This window comes from Mus caroli, chromosome X (genome assembly GCF_900094665.2).
Source record: "Mus caroli chromosome X, CAROLI_EIJ_v1.1, whole genome shotgun sequence".
Taxonomy (NCBI): Eukaryota; Metazoa; Chordata; class Mammalia; order Rodentia; family Muridae; genus Mus; species Mus caroli.
The window spans coordinates 69,191,937-69,209,679 of NC_034589.1; the positions used below are offsets into that span (position 1 = coordinate 69,191,937).

Below are 17,743 nucleotides of genomic sequence, written 5' to 3' on the forward strand. Positions count from 1 at the left end.
GTTGTGGGTAGCTGGCGAGTGTCAGCCGACCCTGCGCCCCAGCTGCCCCGGTGCTTTTCTGACCGGAAGAGCCAATTACTGAATTTTTAAAGTATGCTTTAATATCTACTGAGTCTTCTTTTTTTCTTTTACTTTCTTTTTAAAAATTAATTAATTAATTTTTTACACTCCATATTTCATTCCCCCGTCCCCCCTCCAACTCTTCCACATCCCATACCTCCTCCCCACGCCCCTGTCTCCACCCCACCTGACCTCTAAACTCCCTGGAGCCTCCAGTTTCTTGAGGGTTAGGTGCATCATCTCTGAATGAATACAGACCTGGAAGTCCTCTACTGTATGTGTGTTGGTGGCCTCATATCAGCTGGTGTATGCTGTCTGTTTGATGGTCTAGGGTTTGAGAGATCTTGGGGGTCTAGATTAATTGAGACTGCTGGTCCTTCTACAGGGTTGCCCTTCTCTTTAGCTTCTTTCAGCCTTCCCTAATTCAACCACAGGGGTCAGTTGCTTCTGTCCATTGGTTGGGTGGAAATATCTGCATCTGACACTTTCAGTTGCTTGATGGGTCTTCCAGAACGTGGTCATACTAGGTTCCTTTTTGTGAGCACTCCATAGCCTCAGTAGTAGTGTCAGGCCTTGGGACCTCCCCTTAAGCTGGATCCCACTTTAGGCTTGTCACTGTACCTTCTTTTCCTAAGGTTCCTCTCCATTTCTGTTCCTGTAATTCTTTCAGACAGGAACAATTATGGGTCAGAGTTGTGACTTGATGTCCTGTCTTCCTGCTGGAGGTGGGCTCTGTAAGGTCCTGCTCCCTACTGTCAGGCATTTCATCTAAGGTCCCTCCCTTTGAGTCCTGAGAGTCTCTCACCTCCCAGGGCTCTAGTGCATTCTGGAGGGTTCCCTCAACCTCCTACCTCCTGAGGTTGCCTGTTTCCATTCTTTCTGTTGGCCCTCAGTGCTTCAGTCCTTTTCCCTACCCCAAATGGAGACATACTTGAAGCAATCCCACTGAAATCAGGGACAAGACAAGGATGCCCACTCTCCCTGTATCTATTCAATATAGTACTCGAAGTGCTAGCTCGAACAATAAAACAACAAAAAGAGATCAAATTGTCAAAGAAGAAATAAAAGTACCACTATTTGCAGATGATATGATAGTATACATAAGGGACTCCAAAAATTCTACCAGAGAACTTCTCCAGCCATTAAACAACTTCAGCAAAGTGGCCGGATATAAAATTAACTCAAATAAATCAGTAGCCTTCCTTTATACAAAGGATAAACAGGCTGAGAAAGAAATTAGGGAAACAAATCCCTTAACAATAGCCACAAATAATATAAAAATATCTTGGGGCACTAACCAAACAAGTGAAAAACCTGTATGAAAATAACTTCAAGTCATTCAATAAAGAAATAGTTTGAGGTAAATTGGTATCAGGTCTTCTTTGAAGGTCTGGTAGAATTATGCACTAAATTTATCTGGCCCTGGGATGTTTTTGGTTGGGAGGTTTTTAATAACTTCTATTTCCTTGTGTGATATGGGCCTGTTTAGATAATTTACCTGCTCTTGATTTAACTTTGGTATGTGGCATCTGTCTAGAAAACCATCCATTTCATCTAGATTTTCCAGTTTTGTTGAGTATAGGCTTTTCTAGTAGGATCTGATGAATTTTTGAATTTCCTGTTTCTGTTATGTCTCCCTTTTCATTTCTGACTCTATTAATTTGGATACTGCCTCGTGGCCCTTTAGTTAGTTTGGCTAGGAGTTTATCTATCTTGTTGATTCTTTCAAAGAACCAGCTTTTGGTTTTGCTGATTCTTTGTATTGTTCTCTTTGTTTCTATTTGGTTAATTTCTACCCTGAGTTTGACTATTATTATTTCCTGCCTTCTACTCCTTTTAGGTTAGTTTGCTTCTTTTTGTTCCAGGGCTCTCAGGTATGCTGTTTGTAATTGGTCCCCACTGATCTGTACCTTTTGTGGTTGATTTTTTTGTTGACTGATTTTATAACCAAATAACTAAGTGAATCTCCTCTTTGTATTTCTTCTGGAGCAATCTATAGCCTCCAGCATGGCAGAATTCTTTGTGTAACCTTAAAAGTACTCTTTAAAATATCTTTGTCAGAATCAGGCAACAAAATGTCAATAAATAATAGATTGAAGAAATTGCTTGTGAATTATTTCTAATGGTTGTTACACAAAATACTGGCATAAAGTTGGACTATTTAACACTCCCCGTGGAAGTACCTTTTTAAATCTCTTTAATGGATGATTATTATTCAAAGTAGATCTAAATCTTTTTCTCATGAGAACATTGCTCATTGGACTAGTAATAATGCTAATCTAGTATGACCTCATTGTAACATACATGTGCAAAGATCCCCATTCCAAAAAAGTCAGTTACAGGTTCCAGTAATTAGAGTTTGCCATACATTTTAGGAGAGGTCACAATTCAACTACAATCACCATTAACTGCTGAATTGGATGATTTAGACCTCCTCCATTCATAGGTGTAAAGAATGAGCTGAGTTTTCCCCATCCCACTCATAATATTCTTAATGGGAGAAGGGAAGGTGTACATTCATGAACAGCCCAAACTGCACCTTTAGCACAGTGCACTAGCCCTTTCTGCTTTGCTGAATATGTTTTTTTGTCCTTCTAGTTTCGAAACTGCATCTTACAGCTCTTTGGAAAGAAGGTTGATGATAGCTCTGAACTTTCCAGCACCTCCAAGACAGAAGTCTCATCTGTCTCTTCAGTGTCACCTGCATAAAGTCTGCCTCCAACCTGTCCCATCCATCAAAGCTTTGGCCATGTTTTACCTCCCTTCTCATATATCCTTGTGAAATAAACATAATTTCTCCTTGCTCAAACCAACCAAGTCCCAGAGATGTCTGTAATGTGAGGTTATTTAAGCTGCTGGGTGTTCAGGAACTAGACCTGGAGGGAATACAATGTAGGCAAAGACACCAGAACATATGTGGGTTTTTTTCCACTTTTAATCCAGTCCCCGTGTCTGTAGATATTATGAAAAGAGAATGGAAAACTGGAAGGAGAAGGCAAGTGGGCATCTGCAATGTATCTCACTGGGCTTGCAGTTACAGAATTAAGAAAATGAGAGCAACAAAGTAGCTTTCCAAAGAGGTCTTACTGGATTCCCTCAACAACTGAAAGGAAGAAATTCAGGTGAATGGCACTTCTTGCCCCTCAGTGTCCATCTGATGGAGGCTTAGCATCCTTTAAGTCTGGTCTCCACTTAAAGGGGACCCAGGCCTGCCAGTCAATAATAGAGATGACATGGCGCTTCTGCCAGGCCAAAGTCCCAAGCCCAATGATCATAAATACAATGAAGATGCGCAGGCGTGAGCTGAGCAAGGGCAAGGGGCAAGAACACAATGTAGAGACCATGAGCAAGAGGATGGTGGTCAGAGTGAGAAGCAGGCTTATGAATCTGAACAAAAAGTCCTTGGGACGGGTTCTGAGGCTGGCCATCATCTCCAGTTGGGTAGCTTGCTGTAGAGTTTCTAGCTTGGTTATTCTGCTCTTGAAAGTCTCCATTACATCCTGCAGGGAACATACACACATATACTCACCAGAAGCCAGACAGAAATGTGCTTATCTAATCTAGTAATTTATTTGTTTAGCGGTGTTCAAAAAGCACTGTTAAGATGTTTTTCTGTTTTTTTTTTCCTTCCTTGTTGATTTATTTATTTGAGACAAGATCTCTCTGTATAGTTCCACGTGGACCAAAACTTGTTAGATAGACCAGGCTGTTCTCAAACTCAGAGATCTGCCTGCCTCTGCCTCCCAAGTCCTGAAATTAAAGGCATGTGCCATCATACCTGATGAGTTGAATCTTTTAGGAAAGATGGGAAGAACCTCTTGGGTATGCCCAGCAGAGACAGACAATTGCTGTGGAATGCTGGGCTGATGGGTCCTGGTGAGAACTATCTACTGCTGAGACTGAAAACCTAGGTGAAAAAGGTCTAACCAGGAACAGGAGTAGGAGCTATGAGTGTGGAAAAGACTGAGGGGCAAAAAGCTAGACCCCAAGAAGAGATTCCCAAAGGCTTTCTCTCTACTAGCAATGCAAACACCCCAGCATTCCTTGGGCTTGTCAGGCCTCACTCCTGATTTATAGGTCAGAGACTCCAGGGTATGAGTCAGTAATTGACCCTACAAGATGAGAACCACTGTCCAAAGTCTCCAAAGCACCTTGGCTGCATGGTAAGGAGTGGAGTTCACACAGGCATGCAGGGTGGACACTGCTGGCTCTAAACCAGGTTACTATTATACTATCAAGCCAGACACAGCTCTATATCTTCTCTTGCCTTGGCTTGGGCATATCCAAATACATCTATTCATCCCCATATCCTTCTCACTAGTCCTTTCTCCCCAGTGCCCTCACCCATATTTCCTTGGCTCTTTCATAGGACAAATAGGCCATTTTCTCTTCAGTGCATGCCAGATGCTGTTTGAGGTGGCAAATCTCATCCAGGTATTTCTGCAAGTGATCATTCACCTGTTTTTCCATCAGTGATTGTCTAGGATGCAAGAGAGAAAGTAACACTCCCTCTGTACCTTTACTCAGAGCTCATGCTGGCATTGAGTAACCTGAAGCTGGATTTACTAATAACATCTCTACACAAACATACACACACACACACACACACACACACACACACACCTAGGATTCTGTCAAAGGGGGATGGATCTTCTATCTCTGCCTGGGAATACTTAAACTACTTACACTAATAGATCTTATTAACAATTATTCTCTACTATTTTACCAAGTATGCAAAAGACTAGAAAGTATAGAAATTAAATTTTAAGCTATCCCCCCAAATGCTCCCAGGAGCAGTGTTGAAGATGCAGTAGCTACTCCATAAATGAATATTTATTATAAAGACCTCATTGTGTAAAGTTCCATTTGTATGCAATCCACAAACATGAGTCATATGAGTGGGTGCCAGGAACTGGGAACCAGGAGTGACAAGGAATGACTGCTAGTAGGGTTTATTGTTTCATGACATGCAAATTAAATTTCAACCCATATATTGAAAAATATAAGCAAAATATACTACCTCTTATATATACAAACATAAACAAGAAAGTATTATAACACGCATGGAAAAGATTAACACCTCAATGAGGGTAGTGACGTCAGACAAAGAGGCTGGAGTAAGAGGTACCAAGAGAGCGCCCCTGAATCTGTGTGAGTGCATGCAAGCTTATGTGTGTTACTGAGGGTGTGTGTTACTGAGTTTGAAACCTGGAGCCTTACACATGTGAGGCAAACATCTGACTAGTCCATACAACTGGATGCAAGATTGGATAATAGATTAACTCTGAATATACTAAGACCGTACTAAAATTGTATGCTTTGGTGGGAAGATAGAATTGGTGACTCCTCCATGAAGCACATAGAAAGTCAGGGTTGCCCCCAAGGTCAGGGGGGAGAGTCACACATGATAGGACCTGGATTCAATCTCTAGTATCACAAACAAAACAAAGCAAAGCAAAACAAGCTTTACCCTGTCTAACATAAGTAATTTCTTTCAAAGGTACAAGTCTTGCCCATTTCTGAGAAGTGACTATTAGCATCTTCAATTAGAATCCAGTGGCTTTCATCTTGGAACTGAAGTCCAAGACTGAGAGCTAGATACAGAAGGGGATGTAGAACAGACATGGTAGTTACTATGTCACCCCAAGCCAAGGTACAAAGTAAAGCCATGGGGATTAAAATAAAAAGGGGGGCATGTAAGACAGGAGAATTCCCATGATAGTTGACACAGCTAGACTCCAAATTAGAAAGTGTTTGAAGAAGGTATAATGATAACAAGCATCAGATAGAATTGGATAGTGAAACAGGCAATGAAGATAGTGCTAATAGAGTAAGAACACAACTCAGGAGCTTGAGGCACGTGATTATAGGGAAAGAGCAGAGCGGAGGCTGGAAAACTGAAAACTGAGGTGGAGTGAGTAGCCAGAGAGTCATGAGGATGAATGGAAACAACTCATCAGAAGTCCATCTGGGGACTGATAGAATCCAATAAGGTATGTGGGATGGCAGTTATATGAAAGACACTGTATGCCTAATATCCCACCTAAAAAGCCCATGTGGTGTCACACACCTCTGATTCCAATACTCCAGATAATAAATTAGAAGACAGCCTGGGCTACAAATGAGGACTATCTCAGAACAAGTAAATAAATCTCTAAGGAGCCTAACAGGCTTGGAAAGCAGATACTGCTGTTGTTAACCCATGGTCAGAGAGATTCTATTCTTACTGCTCTTCTAGAGGACTTATGTTCAATTCCCAGAACCCACATGGTAGCTCACAACTGTCTGTAACTCTAAACCCAGGGGGTCTGACCCCTCTCTGAAGACTGCACTCACATGATGCACAAAAACTCATGCAGGCAAAACACCAAAACACATAAAGTAGAAAATAAAATCTAGCTCTCATCTCTCACTAATGAAGCTTCTTATTAAAGTAGATTTGGATCTTTAGAGAAAATCGCAATTGGTCAAAATGCAGAGATCACTGACTGTGGGTGCCTGTCCCCAAACAATACATTTGCAATACAACCCCTACACTTAAGGTTCAGGGAACATGATAGAAGAGGTGGCAGAAAGATTGTAAGAGCCTGAGGACTAAGATGGGTGCTTCAAGATAATCTTCTAAAAAGAAGAAGAAGAAGAAGAGGTGGAAGAGGAGTAAAAGGAGAAGGAGGAGGAGAAAGAAAAAGAAGTTGAAGAAGATGATTTGGAGAATGAGTGCATCCAGGAAGATATTGGAGAATAAAGAATGAATATAATGATGGTACATGAAAATTTCTTTTCTTTTCTTTTCCTTTCTTTTCCTTTCTTTTCCTTTCTTTTCCTTTCTTTTCTTTTCTTTTCTTTTCTTTTCTTTTCTTTTCTTTTCTTTTCGACAGGGTTTCTCTGTATAGCCCTGGCTGTCCTGGAACTCACTTTGTAGACCAGGCTGGCCTCAAACTCAGAAATCAGCCTGCCTCTGCCTCCCGAGTGCTGGGATTAAAGGCGTGCACCACCACACCCGGCTATGAAAATTTCTAAGAAATAAGAAAAAATATATAAATAAATATATATAAATAAATGGGTAGGTTTGGAGAAAATGGCTCAGGACTGGTTTTGAGATCATTTCACCCTAAGAAAACCTTATTTCTAACACCTGCTTGGACAAGTCATTGGATCAATCTGAACTTTAAAGGTTGATAATAATAATGAATAATATTAAATTATGAAAATCTTACTAAATTATCATAACTATGAAGTGGCAAGGTAAAGATCCCAGTGGGTTAATGAAGACTAAAGAACATATAACAGAGGAATGAGAAACTCTAGGAGTTTGGACAAGGATAGTAACAAGAGAAGTCAGAGCTTGAAGATGCCAAGGATAAGTAATGTCATGGAGGACTGGCAAAGTTTCTGCTATGACTATGGGATAACTAACTGACTGGAATAGAGTAAAGGTAAAGGCCACTGGGCCTGAGAGTCTAAAGTATCTAATGGGATCCTTGACCTTTGTACCAGACTCTGCTACCTCTACTAACCCCAGAAGGAGTTCCATGACAACTGGCATCAGATTCATCAATCCAATATCCTCCATTCTCTCTCCTCCCCCATGACAGACAGTCTTAGATGTTCCAGTCACCAGCTGGTGCCTACTGTGCTTTCTTTGTGAAATCCACAACCAACAACTTGAGGCAGAATGAGCTGCAGAACTTGGCTGATTGAGGAATTTCCACATGTAAAGGTCATATACAGTAGGAGAAACCAGCAAAAGAACAAGAATAAAAAGAGGTTTCAGAGAAAGAACAACATTTAAAAACCATAGTTGAAAATGAGTAAAATTACACACAGCATCATCACAGCAAAACCAATGAACACCAAAACAGAGAAATTCAAGGTTAGCCAGAGCTACACTAAGAAAAACTGTCTCAAAACAAAACCCTATAAACTCCAAAAAAAAAAAAAAAGAACCAGAGGAAAATAAAAGTGATAATATTCAAAACACCACCATCAAAACAGTAGCAGCTAATGGACCAGCCTGACTCCATCTTAAGACTAGAAGACATCTTATTACAAGGTTAAAATAGTCATTCCTGTTTTCTGCAAAACTTAAGTTTGGCCATGTCTTGACCCACTTTCTGGAATTTGACATGTTTCACACACTATACTCTAACCATACCCTGACTCCACCCTGATAAGATGTTCTGTCAAATAATTTTCAGATGTCCTGAAAAGTTAGTTCCTATGTAACCAAAAACCCTTAGAAACCTCCTAGCCTTGCAGTTTTTTGCACTATATAAACCCCACTTTCTCCTATGTTAAATGCTATTCTCTCAGACCCCACTACAGGGAGATAGGCCTGTCTAATAGAAAATAAAGCTTGTTTAATTCAACCAAAAATTTGGGTCGATGGTCTTTATTCTCATTTGTTAGGATTAATACAGCCTTTTCAACACAAATAAGAGAAGCCAAAATGGATGGTTTTCCATATGCATAGTATTTTTAAAAAATAAATTCTAACCCAGAATTCTAAGTCTAGCAAAGATATCCTTTAGAAGTAAAATAGGTATACAATGGCTCTGCTGGTAAAGGGAATTGCTACCAAGTCTGACCACCTGAGTTCAATTCCACATGGTGGAAGGAGACAACTGACTCCTGAAAGTTTTTCTGTGACCTCCACATGTGCCCACATACTTATAGGATTAAATAAATTTAATAATAAAAATCTTTTAAAAGGAGAAAGAGAACTAAGTATGAGCATTCATCATTGTTTGCTTCCTGACTATGGGTAACCTTGAGCTCCTTCTGCCATGAGTTTCCTAAAATGGGGAACTTTACCCTCAAACTGTGAGCCAAAATAAGCTCTTTCTCCCTTAAGTTGAGTTTTTTAGGGCTTTTAAAAAAATACTTCCACAAGACAAAAAGTAATAGTACATCAACACCTTGGAAGTATTCCAAGATAAGGAAGCCAGACATTTCATAAAGAATGAATGTGGATTATAAAGAACTAAAGAAAATAGTGTCTCACTTCTCCTCTGCTAGCTGAGGCTTCTGCCCAATTGCCATGGAGGACCCATCAGAGATGTTTGACCCAGTTGTGGATCCAGAAACTCCTCATGCAGAGTCCTCCCCATAGCCAGGTCTTGAAAAAGCTGACCACCAACCCCAGTGCCAAGTAGTTAGTACATTGTTGCCATCATTGGATTGAGAACAGATCAGTAAAGAACAGAAGTGAAAAAAAGCTTAGGGAAAGTTCAAAGTGCCTTTCCCAGAAGGGTCCACATGTTATTGTTGATGCAGAGAGATCCTGTAGTAAGGATGAAAAGAGTTATTTGGTGCCACGCACTCTGGTCGAGTCAGCTTGACAGGCCAAGAGGCCTGGAAGCCACTCACGAGGCAGAGAGTTTCACGGAAACTCACCTCCTGCAGTCTGGCATTCTCTTTAACCCATATACTCATACCCTATTCCCGAGTTAGTCTGGTGTATGGATCCACGTGCTCTCTTTTAGTATTATCTTATTATAAGTGCCTTTTAAGATTGAATTCTGACATAGCTAAGCCTTCACCAGTGTTCCAACGTCCTAGAAAGTCCTTGAGCAGACCATGGGCTTGGAATTCAGTAAGAATGTTGCCTATTCCGTGACATTCAGAATTACCTCTGATATTACACTATCACTTTGAATAAAAGCTAAGTCACTGCCCTACACAGGAATTTACCATCACCAAGGAAGAAGGAAGTTTGAGACCTAAGAAGGAACCAGAGTAGATACTTAGAACTATAGATAGCTGAGTTACACCCATACACACGTATTTACAATGGCCTAGGAGGAAAGTGGACTATATAATAGACTAAAATAGGAACTATGGCAAGGGCACGAAGCCCTTGACCCTGGCTTCTAAGATTAAGTGGATCTTAGGTGGAACTCTTTTTGATCCCAGTTGTTAACAATGAATTCTATCCCAGGTGGTTCCTGTCAGACCTTCTGTGTTTATATTCCTCTGTTTTGTGTAAGAATCCAGTAACCTCTTTGTATCTTGCTGGTGTGTCACCCAACTTCCCTATTTTCTTCTGTATGAAAAGTTTGATGCTCGATTTGACAAATTACATTCAGATTCCACACAACCTCTCCTGTGTGCATCTGTCTGTCATTTCATCTGACACTTTGCCCACCTGCCCCAGAGACCCATTCCATGCAGACAAAGGGATCCAGAAGGTCTGAGGCAATTTGGATTGAGAAAAAACCTAAGCTAAGAAGTTTTAAGGAAATTAGTATAAAGAGAAGAGTGAGCTAAAATAGGAAAAAAAAATAGGATAGTCAATTGAAATTGTATGCAGTCCTTACTGCTAATAATGCAATGCAGCAGATCTGAAAGCTATTTTTCTTTCTTTTTTATTTTTTATTAATTATTTTATTTATTTACATTTCAAATGTTGCCCCCCCCCAAGTTGGGGATAGCCCTGGGGCTAATTATATTTGATGTTAATTCCATTCTCCTGTGAGTGGCTGCGAACAAGGAATGTAAACCTGCTGCCCAACTTAATTTGTAAAATACAGGAGAGCTGATGATTGGGCAGATAAAGGGGAGGTGGGTCGGAAGATGGGGAGAGTGAAGAAGGAGAAAATGGAAGAGGGAGAGGACACAGAGGAGGAGGAGGAAGAAGAAAAGTGGAGCAGAAGCACATAGCCTGGAGAAACGGTAAGTTCTAAGGGGTCTCATAGATGGAGAAGATGGTAGTGTAGCAGTAGATCTGCCCAATCTAGACTCACAGCATGTATTCATATTAATTGAGTTGTGTGTTCATTGCCGGGGCATATTTGGGTTGGAGAGATTTACCACAATACCTACCCCTTCACAGTTCCCCCTCCACGAGCACACCATTATATCTCCCCTTCCCTTCACCTCTAAGAGGGTGCTCTCCTACCTGCCCACCCAGTCCCACCTCACCCCTCTAGAATCCCCCCTTTTCTGGGGCATCAAGCCTCCACAGGACCAAGTGCATCCCCTCCCACTGAGCCCTGGAGAGATGGCTCAGTCATTAAAGGCTAGGCTCACAACCCAAAGTTTTGGGGTTTGGTTTTTTTTAAGATTAAAGTTTTCCTGGTGCTGAAGCATCTCCTCTAAACTTGTTAACCTTTAAATTATATAGAATGTGTGAAGTTTGAATGCATGTGAATGACTTTTGACCCAAAAAAGAATGGGTCTAAAGTATTCTGTGAGCTTTAGAAGCCTCAAGTCTGGGGTTAAGGAAGAATGTAAATAGAATTTGGGGTAGTTTGGTTTAGAAGGTAATTGGAATAAACCTTTGGATTTCCTAGTTTGCAGAATTTTTTAATAAAGGCAATCTTGTTACCTTAATTTTTAGTAATAAATACACAGAACAGATTAAAATGAACCATTGGCATTTGGGAATTGTTTTTACATGTGTATGTGTGGGCATGAATACTCTAGTGCGTGTGGAGATCAGAATGACTTGTCAGTATTTCTCCACCCATGGGATCAAACTCAGAATGTCAGGCCACCAGACTTTGTGGCAAGCACCTTCAGTCACTGAGCCATGTAGTCCCCCACCATAGTTGAATATCCCAACCAATGAGAACATGATAAATGTACAACAAATACATGTTCCTAAGGAAATCCCCTACCCCTAAATCCTCATTGGTGGAATAACTTGGCACAGGCAGGTGTTTGTGGATTTCAAGCTTAAAACATCTATAGGATTCTAGCTGGGGGTTGTAGTTCAGCTCCCCAGTATGGACTATATGGATTGATCAGCCTTGGAGTGTGTGGTCAATAAACCATCCCTATTTGAGTAAGATTGGTGTCTGAGTGGTTTGTGTGATGATTCCCAGACCCCAACAGTTATAGACATCTGATTTTTTTTTTACAAGAAATGTAAATATGGGCTGATGAGATGGCTCAGCAGTTAAGAGCACTGACTGCTCTTCCAGAGGTCATGAGTTCCAATCCCAGCAACCACATAGTGGTTCACAACCATCCATAATAAGAAACAAATAAACTTATGCGCCCGAGCCAGCAGGGCCCAGAGTGAGGGTAGTCTGAGCAAGTGGGGCCAGAGCAAAAGGGAGTAGGGAAAGGGGGGGATGTAGATGTGTGTGTGTGTGTGTGTGTGTGTGTGTGTGTGTGTGTTAAAGAAAAAGAGCCCCTTCAACAAACAGTACTGTGAACACTAGAATAATGGAACTTAGTTCCTATCTCTCACCCAATTAAAAACAAATCAATCTCAAATGGATCAAAAACCATAATTTAAGACCTGAAATGCTGAAATTATAAAAGGAGAGGGTAGAAAATGCTTTAAGATAATAGACATAGTCAAGGACTTTCTAAATAAGACTTCCAAGTCTTGCTCAGTCATGTAAAGAATGGAATGACATGGTTCCCACCCCTGGAATAGAGCCAGCAGGGCATGGACCTCCACAAGTGTTGATGGTTTCAGTAGGCATAAGACTTGTTTGTATGATAATGTACATAATTTCATTCCTCCTTCAAGGAATGTTCTCTCTACCAAGGTTACTAACTCCATGATAATCAGAAACAGCATAAGTCCAAGAGGTGAGGATGTGGCTAATGTCTCAGCAAAAGGTAAATGCTGAGACCTTCAGAATAGCCCTTAAGGCTGTGGGAAAGAACTCTAAAAACATAAGTTCAAAAATATATAATTTCTCAACTATGCAATATATAAGGATGCAGTACTAATTATTTGAGGGGCTTCTCAGACCTAGAAAAACAGAGGCAACTGCACTATGAACCAGCTTGTCAGAAAGATACCAAGGAAGGAGAAAAAGAATTACTTAGAGAACTAACACAACACTTTTAGAATGTTTTCTAGCAGTTATCCAGAGAAGGCTGTCTAAAGAGTGAACATAGTTCTTTTAGAATGTTTTCTGGCTTTCTGATTTTGATCAAAAACCCAAAAATTACTTTTAGAATTTTTCTAAAATTTCTGGATTTGGTTAGAAAATTCAAGAATTTTTATAGTAGCTTTTTTGACTTTGATTGGAAAATCCGTGAGCTATCCAGAGAGCTTTTAGAATTGTTTTCTAGCAAGAGAGCTGTCTCAAGTAGAGAGAGCTCTCAAGAGAGCAACTACAGAGAGCTATCTACAGAGAGCTTTCTAGAGAGCCATCCTGAACAAAACATGGGCTCTCAGCTTGGACCCATAACTTGACTTCAAGTCCTTCTCTCTCTTGCTAAGCTGTTGAGGAGACTTGTATTAATGGTTGCCTATGGTGATAATGACATGAGACGGAGCAAGGTACACAAGGCTTGTGAGATACCAGAGAAGGGACTCAATAGGATTGCAATGAATCCATTGAGGGATTATATTTTTGTATTTTGATGTTTATTGTTTTAAGACGGGATTTTACTATGTATCGAAAACTGGCCTTGAAATCACTACATAGCAAATTCCTGGCTTGCTTCTTTATAAGTTAGTGGATATCTGTTTTGCCTTAGAGAAAAATAAATAAATTCGAACCACAGCATACTGAAGACAAACATCCAAGAAAGGTAGTCACTTTTGAACTGAATATCTAATACATCTAGTGCTTAACATACTTCAGTTCAGACTGAGTCTCAACAAACTTTCCCAAGAAATGGGACATAGGGAGCATTGCCTTTCTAATACTAATGGCCTGCTAGGCTCTCACTGCACTTGGCTGCCTCTATTGCTCCACTACACCAAGTAGACTCTCTAGCAGGTACCCTAATTTAACCAGCAAGGGACAAAGCATGAGGTGGCAAGAAAAGAACCACTCATTCCATTGTAGGTAACAGTCACCAAAGAGGAGCACAGATCTGTTCTTTTCATCTGCCCTCACCCTGACACTGTCCCTGGTTCCTTCCTAACCCTTCATAGGTGAATCTCAAATTATCTCTTGACCGCTTCTTAGCTTGGGAACCAAAATGTAAAAGGGAGCTTTCCTTACTTGGTTTTCTTTTCCTGGAGTAACTCCAGTATCCTCTGCACATCAATCATATGACTTTCCTTGAGGCTTTGATGGGAAACCTGAAAGCTAGCATGGACCTTCTCGGCTTCTGTCAGTTCTTCCTTCATCTTCTGCAAAAGCAGCTTTTGTTGCTGGGCCACATACTTTTTGTCTGAGAATTTCCTCTGCTGCATTTCTGATAAGTGACTCTCTAGAGTAGAGGACCTAGCAAAGTTGATGGGCAGGCTATCTTCCCCACTTGGCTTGGACAACTTGGAATATGAAACCTTCCCACTTGGCTGCTTATGGCTATCCAAGCCACTGCCCACTTTCAGCACTGAGCTTGTAGGACTGCAGCCCTCTTCCAGCTCCTTCAGCTGCTGATGACACTGATAGAGTTTTCGTTCAATGTGAGCAATAGTGGCAGAGGTGCGCTGGTTCACCCTCTCAAAGGCCTTCCGGATGTGTGGGGCCTGGTGCCGGTCAGCTTTGGATACCAGTTTGAGGTAGCTCATGATATTTTTATCCCTACTGGCCTTCTCCACTCTCAACTGCTCTGAGAGGTATAAGATTCGATGCTTGACACCTTCCCTCACATTGTGGGCAAGCTCACCATCTGAGAAGCTAGTGTGACTACTAGGGCAATCCTCACGGAAGGAAGACAGAGACCTGTAAGAGGGCACGTTGGGGGGGAGGGTTGCACTTGAGCTCTTGGTACTTTCCACCTGCATTGAGAAACAAGAAAACATACAACAGATGCCATGTGAGCTTCAATTAGAAGATTTGAACATGTATGGAGTCACTTCAGAAAAATACATGTGTGCATAGACAGTAATGAGTACGATTTGTATACTCACAATGAGCCCAATGCAGACTGTGGGGAGGTGGGGTTCATTTTCTGGGCCCCAATTCCCCACTTTTCAACACCTACTCCTTGCAATTATCCTACTACAAATCTCAGATGGGTATAAACTGATGTCTACATCAGGCTCATCTGCCCTTGAATCTCTCTTTCTAGTATCTATTCCAAGAATTACCAATTATGTCTCTCATTTATTAGGGGCTGTTCTTATAAAGTAGCCATAAACTTATTCACAATAATCAGTGCAGCTTCTGTATTGCTATTTCTGGAAGATAGGAGGAGAGGAAGGTAGAGAAATTTCTATGCTAACAGATTTATTCATTCATTAAATCATTTGTCCCACACATTATTTACTGAGCATTAATGAGACAAGGTAGGCAGGGAGTCAGATGAGGACAATGCACTACTATACAACAAAGGAAATAAACCACAACATTGAGGCTTATGAAGGACTCTTACAAGCATATCGGTGAACAGAAGAAACCAAACAAAAGACTTCACATGGTATCTTGTTCTGTTTGGATAAATTTTAAGAGCGTGTAAAACTAAGTAATCTTGCATAGGGATGTCTACATAGGTGACAAACTATAAAGACAAAGCTTAGTCATGAGTATCATAAGTGAAGTGGAAACTTAAGGGTTCTTTGGAAAGTCAGTTGTGTTGGATGGTGTTTTGTTGGGGCAAACATATGAAGGCATGTTTTCCTGAAGTTGACACAGATGAATGGCTAAGGCAGACTCATGAAGGAACTCTTAGCTGAAGCAGTCACAGGAGAAAGGATGTTCTGCTAACGCAAGCACATAAAAGGACACATAATGAAGGATTCTTTGTTACAATGCACATATATTGATCCACCTTATATTGTATAGCTGAGCTCCATTTGTTGGAATTCCATAGAAATGCACCAAAAAACTTCTGGTGGCGTGCTACAATTTCTTGCCATTTCTGAGGACTCAGGCTGATTGGTAGAGTAATGTCAGCTAAGACAAACACACATGCTGAGGCAAGACACATGGTGAGGCAAGACCTATGGAGGACACATGATGTTTGGAGGGTATAATAGGGATAAATGGACGGTGATGAAGCCTGAGCTAGGCTTGCTTATAGAGTTAGCTGTGCAAAGCTGTTTGGTCTCATCTTCACTGATTGTCACTTTGCTGAGAGATTCACAGCTAAGAACTTCTCTTCGCATTCCTCTGGGTACCTCCTGCTGACTTGTGCCTAGGCAGAGACCTGGTTGTCTCTGCTAGGTTGTGCCACTGCTGCTGATTTATGTCTGCTGTCCTGACACTATCAAGTTGGACCTGGTATCTGTGAAGTGTTTGTGAATGGATCAAGCAGCAGCTGCTGCTGACCTGTAAACTGAACTGCTGATTTCTAGACAACACAAATGGGAGTTGCTCCAAAGAAACTTTCTAAACAGGTCCACTTCCCCCATATCCTTTCTTTTCCACTACCTCTGGTAGATGGTGGGCTAAAAGGGAGGTTAACGAGTTTAAGAACCATCATTAAAAATAAGGTTTGAAAAAAAATTAAAGCTACACATGAGCATCAGGAGGAGGATTTCCCTGAAGGTGAAAGAAAGGGTTATGATTATAAGGGAGGTGGAGACAACAATTCTTGGTCTAGAAGAGAGTTACTTACATGTTTACCTTACCATTATTACTTTTTACAGGCATTAAGAACATCAATTAATATTTTTGGCTGTGAACTTGGCCTTTAATGGCTGAACCATCTCTCTAGTCCAAGAACAACAAGTAAGAAATGGTATCTGCATTTTTTATCTCCTTGTACAAAGCTCAAGTCCAAGTGGATCAAGGACCTCCACATAAAAACAGATACACTGAATCTGATAGAAGAGAAAGTGGGAAAGAGCCTCAAACACATGGGCACAGGCTGAGCTCCAGACCTCTGTGCACCTTCCCTGCCAGAGGAGAGCTTGCCTGCAGAGAGTACTCTGACCACTGAGACTCAGGAGAGAGCTGAACTCCCAGGACTGCTGACAGAGGCTAATAGAATCACCAGAGGAACAAGCTCCAGCCAGAGATAGCTAGAACATCTAACACCAGAGATTACCAGATGGCGAAAGGCAAACATAAGAACCTTACTAACAAAAACCAAGATGACTCGGCATCATCGGAACCCAGTACTCCCACCACAGCAAGTCCTGGATACCCCCAACATACTCGAAAAGCAAGATTTGGATTTAAAAATCATATCTCATGATGATGGTAGAGGATTTTAAGAAGGGCATTAATAACTCACTTAAAGAAATAAAGGAGAACACTGTTAAACAGGTAGAGGGCCTTAAAGAGGAAGCACAAAAATCCCTAAAAGAATTATAGGAAAATACTGCTAAACAGGTAGAAGTCCTTAAAGAGCAAACACAAAACTCCCTTAAAGAACTACAGAAAACACAACCAAACAGGTGATGGAATTGAACAAAACCATCCAAGATCTAAAAATGGAAGTAGAAACAATAAAGAAAACTCAAAGGAAGACAAATCTGGAGATAGAAATCCTAGGAAAGAAATCAGGATCCATAGATGCGAGTATCAGCAACAGAATACAAGAGATGGAAGAGAGAATCTCAGGTGCAGAAGATTCCATAGAGAACATGGGCACAACAATCAAAAAAAATGCAAAATGCAAAAAGATCCTAACACATCCAGGAAATCCAGGACATAATGAGAAGACCAAACCTACGGATAATAGGAGTAGATGAGAATGAAGATTTTCAACTTAAAGGGCCAGCAAACATTTTCAACAAAATTATAAGAATAAAACTTCCCAAACCTAAAGAAAGAGATGCCCATGAACATACAAGAAGCCTACAGAACTCCAAATAGACTGGACCAGAAAAGAAATTCCTCCAGACACATAATAATCAGAACAA

The 17,743-nt window shown here is 40.8% G+C and overlaps 2 protein-coding genes across 3 annotated transcripts in view; one reads left to right on the top strand and one right to left on the bottom strand.

Annotated features, from left to right (window-relative positions):
- Opn1lw (opsin 1, long wave sensitive) overlaps positions 1 to 2,869 on the top strand; it is a 59,261-nt gene extending 56,392 nt beyond the window's left edge. Inside the window, exon 6 of one of the 2 annotated variants that reach the window (XM_021153782.1) lies at positions 2,659 to 2,869. In XM_021153782.1, the coding sequence (XP_021009441.1) occupies positions 2,659 to 2,769 (111 nt within the window). In that variant the 3' untranslated portion in view covers positions 2,770 to 2,869. The remainder of the gene's footprint in view (positions 1 to 2,658) is intronic. The other variant, XM_021153781.1, reaches the window with a different exon arrangement.
- A 184-nt stretch (positions 2,870 to 3,053) lies between these two features.
- Tex28 (testis expressed 28) lies at positions 3,054 to 14,716 on the bottom strand. The gene is made up of 3 exons (XM_021154104.1): positions 13,986 to 14,716; positions 4,405 to 4,540; positions 3,054 to 3,560 (listed from the first exon to the last, which is right to left on the bottom strand). The coding sequence occupies exons 1-3, from the start codon at positions 14,714 to 14,716 to the stop codon at positions 3,204 to 3,206; spliced, it is 1,224 nt and encodes a 407-aa protein (XP_021009763.1). The 3' UTR covers positions 3,054 to 3,203.
- Positions 14,717 to 17,743: the final 3,027 nt, after the last annotated feature.

Coding starts and splice junctions, on each gene's coding strand:
- Tex28 (XM_021154104.1), bottom strand. CDS start 14,716: ATGCAGGTGGAAAGTACCAAGAGCTCAAGTGCAACCCTCCCCCCCAAC. Junction 4,541..13,985: donor CTCCAGGAAAAGAAAACCAA/GTAAGGAAAGCT, acceptor CTTGCATCCTAG/ACAATCACTGATGGAAAAAC. Junction 3,561..4,404: donor AAAGAGCCAAGGAAATATGG/GTGAGGGCACTG, acceptor TGTTCCCTGCAG/GATGTAATGGAGACTTTCAA.